This window comes from Physeter macrocephalus, chromosome 14, assembly GCF_002837175.3.
Source record: "Physeter macrocephalus isolate SW-GA chromosome 14, ASM283717v5, whole genome shotgun sequence".
Taxonomy (NCBI): domain Eukaryota; kingdom Metazoa; phylum Chordata; class Mammalia; order Artiodactyla; family Physeteridae; genus Physeter; species Physeter macrocephalus.
In genome coordinates, this window is record NC_041227.1 from 127,113,354 (window position 1) to 127,119,353 (window position 6,000).

Genomic DNA, 6,000 nt, shown 5'->3' on the forward strand with positions numbered 1-6,000 from the left:
CCATAAAATGGAGAAAACACTCCTCCACAAACAGCCAAGCTTACGCTGGCAAGTGGCTTGATGACTTCACAAAGGAAGATGCTTCAGACTGCACATTCATCTGCCGACGGACGTTTAGGTGGTGTCCGTGTTTGGCTGTCGTGAATAGTGCTGCAGTGGCCATGGGAGGGCAGGTATCTCTTCGAGATCCTGATTTCGATTCCTTCGGAGAAAGACCCAGAAATGGGATCGAGGACCCTCCACGCTGTTCTCCATGGCGGCTGCACCAATGTACATTCCCACTAACAGTGCACAGGGGTTCCCTTTTCTCCACACCCTCTCCAGCACTCATCCTTTGTTTCTCTAATGACTTCGCCACCCTCACGGCTGTGAGGTGATATCTCCTTGTGGTTTTGATGGCATTCCTCTGATGATGAGCAATATGGAGCACCTTTTCACATACCTGTTGGCCATCTGTGTGTCTTCTTTGAAGAAACGTCTGTCTGGGTCCTCGGCCCATTTTTTTAACCGGGTTATTTGGTGTTTTGCTATTGAGTTGTATGAGTTCCTTATATATTTAGGACATGAACCCCTTATCGGATAGATGGCTTGCAAATATTTTCCTTAGGTTCCCTGTGCATTTTTTAAAATTATTTTTTAGTTGATTAATTTATTTAAAAATTTTTAATGGCGTATAGTTGATTTACAATGTTGTGTTAGTTGCCTTTTCATTTCGTTGACTGTTTCCTTTGCCGCGCAGAAGCTTTTTAGGTTGATGTAATCCCAAGTGTTTATTTTTGCTTTTGTTGCTTGTGCTTTTGGTGCCATATCCAAAAGGTCATTGCCAAGGCCAGTGTCAAGGAACTTTTCCACTACATTTTCTTCTAGAAGTTTTATGGCTTCAGGTCATACGTGTTAGCCTTCAACTCATTTCGAGTTGATTTTTGTATACAGTATAAGATAAGGGTCCAATTCCATTCTTCACTGCAGAAATCGTTGAAAATCTAGGTTAAACCAAGTAGGAAGTATAACACTCTCTTCATCTCAGTAGCATGAACTTTTCTGGGCAACTTTTCCTTCCTCCGACTCCTTTCAAGTGAGTCTCACGGCTGGGGGACTGGGCCCAAGCCTGTGCCCTGGAGTTGGCTGTGGAAAACGTCAGTGACCAGCCCCTGGGAAGGACCCCACCCCAAACCCTTTATAGTGCAAACTGTGAGCTGTGGGTGGCGAGGCCGGCGTGGCTAGAAGTCAGACACAAGAAAGAACTTCCTGCCCGGCAATGAAATCCTGGAGCCGGGGCGGGGCTGGATGAGTAGGGCTGGGCTCAGCAGGCTCTCCCTCCCTCCCAACCACAGGGGTCCCTGACCGGTGGCACCTGGCTCCCCGCAGGTACCACATGGCTTATCTCACTGATGGTGCCTGGAGCCCGGTGAGGCCAGCGGTTTTCTTCACCACCAAGATGGACGGGACCTTGGACATCTGGGACTTTGTGTTCAAGCAATGTGACCCCGCCCTCAGCCTGAAGGTCACGTGCACCTGCCTCCCCATGCACCCAGGCCCTCAGGCTCTGGTGGCACAGCAAGAGTCACCTGAGGGGAATTAAAAAAGGAAAAAAGCAGATGCCCGGCCTTTCCTCCCTCCAGGCCTGTTACTTCAGAAGCCAGGGTGCAGGCTCCTGGCAGCTGACCCCTTCCAGCCTGAGCTAACGTTATCCTATCAGCAAAGCCAGAGCAGAGACCTGCAGGCTAGGGCCGTGCAAAAGCGCCGGGCTGGGGAAACTGCAGAATGAAAGTGGGGCTGAAGGGACCTCCCTGGCGGTCCAGGGGTTAAGACTCCACGCTCCCGATGCAGGGGCCACGGGTTCGATCCCTGGTCGGGGAACTAAGATCCCACGTGCCCAACGGTGCAGCAAAGAAAAAAAAGAAAGAAAGAAAGAAAGTGGGGCTGGACTGAAGGGGTGGGTGTGGGGGGCAGGCTGAGGCGGAAGATGAGGCTGGGGGTGAAGGGTTTTACAGCCAGTCGTAGAGTGTGAACTTCATCCTGTGGGTTGAGGCGGGGGTCCCCCTCAATCGGGGGAGTCACCAAGGGTGTCTGAATGGGGCTGCTTGGCTAAGTCTCCCCGAGAGCCAGATAATCAGAGCAACAAAGGGTGACATTGTTCCTCTCTCCTCCCTCACCCGGGTCTGCCTGACCCTCCGACAGGTGTGTGACGAGGCCCTCTTCTGCCTCCGGCTACAGGACAATGGATGTTTCATTGCCTGTGGCTCCCAGCTGGGGACAACCACGCTGCTGGAGGTCTCGAATGGGCTGTGCACCCTCCAGAGGAATGAGAAGAACATGGTTTCCTCGGTAGGCGCGGGCCCCGGGCGAGGTGCACACCAGCTCCTGTCCTGACCTGGCCCCCTGGCCAAGCGGGCCAGTCAGGGAAGAACAGATGCCCTTTTCTGTCACCTCCTGGGAAATGGATGGATATTTGGGGGTAGATCAGGAAATGAGCCCGAGAAATGGGTGTCGGGAATGTCTGAATCCATCCTGGCTTCACTACTCAGTAGCCAAGTGGCCCTGGGCAAGTCACTTTACCTCTCCAAGCTTCAGTTTTTTTCAGCTGCAAATCCAAGTGGTTTGACTCGGTCACTTTGTCTAGTTTCAAACAACATACTTTTGGGGCAGCAGAACCTGTCCAGGGAAGGCTTAGCAGAATGCCTGTAGAGAAGACGGCTGGAAGGGGACCGTCCTGGGGAAAGGGCCCTGGGGGCTGAGATCCATCACCCCGGAGGCGCCTCCCCAGAACCGTGGGGCACGCAGAGACGTTGAAAACCCCTGGTGCCGAGACCCTGGGAGACCCTCCTGGCTCTGCCTGAGACTGTGGTCCCACCAACGAACCCGTCCTCCGTGGGCCCAGGCCGCCATGTTGCGCAGCCCCAGAGGGTGTTCTTCACGCCTGCATCCGTGTTCTTGGAATTCCTTGGAACTGAGTAACTTGGCACCCCTGCTGCCGCCTCCCAACCCCAATATTTAGCCCCCCTTGCTAGCCATTAGCCCGGAGTACAGGCCTCTGTGTGGGCTGCTTGGAGTCGAGCAAGGAGAACCCGCCCGGCCCCCGTGCTGGGGGCCAGCGCTGCCCGCCCGCCTCTCCCACGGCCTCTTTGTCCCTGTGCACAGATATTTGAGCGAGAGACCCGGCGGGAGAAGATCCTGGAGGCCCGGCACCGTGAGATGCGACTGAAGGAGAAGGGCAAGGCGGAGGGCAAGGTTGACGGCCTGAGCGGGGAGGAGCCTGCCTTGAACCTGGAGGAGCTGGTCACCGAGGCCGAGGAGGAGTTCTTTGATGTGATCTTCACGGAGCTGAAGAAGCGGGAGGCGGAAGCCACGAAGAAGCCCAAGCGCGTAGGGGCCTCGAGCGGGCTCGGGGTGGCGCGGCGGGGAGGGAGCCACGGCCCCCCGGGCTGCCTGCTTGCTGACCTCGGGCGGCCGCGAGCACGTGGCCTCGCCAGGTGGACCTTCATTTGTCCATCTGGCAAGTGGGAGGAATTACTCCCTCCCCGCAGAGCAATCCTAAGTCTCCAGACAGACTTCAGGCTCCCTGAGCGCGGAGCCGTACCCCGTGCTTCTTGAGATCCTCCTCTCCCCACCACGATGGGGACCTCGGACATGCATGCGACCCGGGCTACATGAGCCATCCGAGACGGCCCCCCGGGCTGCCTGCTTGCTGACCTCGGGCGGCCGCGAGCACGTGGCCTCGCCAGGTGGACCTTCATTTGTCCATCTGGCAAGTGGGAGGAATTACTCCCTCCCCGCAGAGCAATCCTAAGTCTCCAGACAGACTTCAGGCTCCCTGAGCGCGGAGCCGTACCCTGTGCTTCTTGAGATCCTCCTCTCCCCACCACGATGGGGACCTCGGACATGCATGTGACCCGGGCTACATGAGCCATCAGAGAAGAGGGAGCCTGGAGGCCCCGGGAGGAGGGGGCTGTGAGATCCGTGATGACCCCTCCTGGCGTCAGGGGGTGACATTTGTCCTGAGCTCAGCCATCCATGGCCCCGGCTCCAAAGCACCTTCTAGCTGTATCGCCCGGGCTGATCACTTCACTTCTCGGTTCCTTAATTTTCATCTGGAAACTGAGGAGATGGAGTGATAAAAAGGTAGTGTCACCTTCCAGGCCCTCTTCGGTACCAGGGGACAAAGAAAAAGACATGGTCTGTCTGGGCCATTGCCTTTAGGGGCCCACAGGTAAGACGCTAAGATGTGAAAGAGTGAAAGCACAACAGCCGGAAGGGAAAAGAACAAGCGAGTGTGGGCCAGCGTCTGCCCTTGTAAGCAAGATCGGCTACCTAGTCAGGGAAGGAAGGAAAACATGGGGCCCCTACTTCAAAGGTATTGAGAAGTTCAAGGGGCTTCCCTGGCGGTCCAGTGGTTAAGACTCTGCGCTTCCACCGCAGGGGGTGCGGGTTCGATCCCCGGTCGGGGAACTAAGATCCCTCATGCCTCGTGGCCCCCCCACAAAAAAAAAAGTGTTGAGAAGTTCAAGACAGTGGCAGCAGACACTAAAGCGAGCGTGGAGCCCTGGTCAGCACAGGCCGCGTGGCCGCACAGGGCGCCGGCCCACGAAGCCGGTCCTGGCAGCAAGAGGGGCCGTGTGTCCCGTTCTCGAGCCCTGATGGAGTGACGGGGGGACGGAAGGTGGGTTAGCTCACGGAGGAGCTCACCGGTTCCATCCCGTGGCTCTTCATCATTTCTGCCTCTCTCCCGGTGGGTCTCGAGACAGGCTGTGATTTCTGTGGGCGTATTCTGCATTTGGAAGTACTCGGGTCTGAGCGGCTTTATTCTCGCACCATCTGGTGGTACAGGCGGGGCTGAGGCGAGGCCGGAGTCCTGCCTTTCTGACCCACAGCCCGGGTTCCTCCCACCCATCCCCCCGGGCCCTCCAGCCCGGTGATGCTGACACCGTGCGATGCGGCCACTGACTCTGTGCCTGGTGCCGGACACCCCCAGACGTGCTCCCACAGCAGCGTGAACACTCTGGATGGAGAAGCTGGTCCTCAGAAGGGGTTAAGCTACGCAGCACCTGGCCCCCGCCTTCTTCTGCGCGCCACACGCTTCCTGCCTGTCTCTGCGTCTCTGCAGCTGGCCAGACATCCTGGGGTCAGAGCTGAGAAAGCACTGCTGGGTCCTCACATGCATTATCTCTAATCGCAGCCACAGCCCTGCAGGGAATCATGTCCCCTTTACAGGGGAGGGGACCAAGGAGACTCAGGAGGAGCTAGCTCGAGGTGGCCCAGGCAGCAAGCGGCAGGTGCCCGAGGCCGTGCCCACCGTCCGTACCCGCAGGTGTCGAGTGCCCGCTCGGCTCTCACGGCCGTGGTGCTGGCAGCGCGGTCTCCTGGTGCCCAGCAACCTAGGCTCAGGGGTTAACCTCCCGGGTGCAGGGAGGCCTGCCCTCCACCAACAAGTCTACGCTGTCTTTCCGTAGCTGAAACAACCAAGTCTGGAGACAGAAGAGGAGGTGGAGGGAGAGGAAGAAGGGGAGGAAGAAAGAGGCGGTGAAGAGAGTCCAACCTTGGAAGGTCAGCCGTGACCGGAGCCCCGCTCACATGCGCGCCTGCTTCCCACCTCTCGGCGCTGCCCTGGTTTTACAAGTCGGGGTGCTGACCCCCTCCCTTAAAGGGTCTCCGGGGTAAGGGAGGGCTGGAGGAGCAAAGGGGCCCCAACCCAGCCCCCATGCCCCACAGATCCCCGGTCCCCGGTGACTCCCTGAGCCCAGTCCCAAGAGACCCCTCGGAGGGAGGGAAGGGCAGGGTTCATCCCCGAGCTGGTGCCCTGGTCTCAGCCACACCCCAGCCAGCCTCGCCCAGGTCCCCTGGCCCTCCCTGTTCCCTTGGATTGAGCTTTGCAAGGGCTTTCCCCACAAGCATCTTCCTTCACAAGCTTGCAAAGCCTCCGCTGGGCTTGCCATGGCCGTGGCCGGGCCTCGGGAAGGCCTGTGGGCGCGGGCCGCGGTCTCCCCTCCTCCCTTCCTGACT

The 6,000-nt window shown here is 58.1% G+C and overlaps 1 protein-coding gene across 1 annotated transcript in view; it reads left to right on the forward strand.

The window, feature by feature from the left end:
- The window catches only part of DNAI2 (dynein axonemal intermediate chain 2), a 198,407-nt gene that overhangs the window by 21,316 nt on the left and 171,091 nt on the right, over positions 1–6,000 (forward strand). Inside the window, exons 10-13 of the mRNA XM_024130234.2 lie at positions 1,369–1,504; positions 2,182–2,328; positions 3,142–3,366; positions 5,309–5,363. Of these exons, the coding sequence (XP_023986002.2) occupies positions 1,369–1,504; positions 2,182–2,328; positions 3,142–3,366; positions 5,309–5,363 (563 nt within the window). The remainder of the gene's footprint in view (positions 1–1,368; positions 1,505–2,181; positions 2,329–3,141; positions 3,367–5,308; positions 5,364–6,000) is intronic.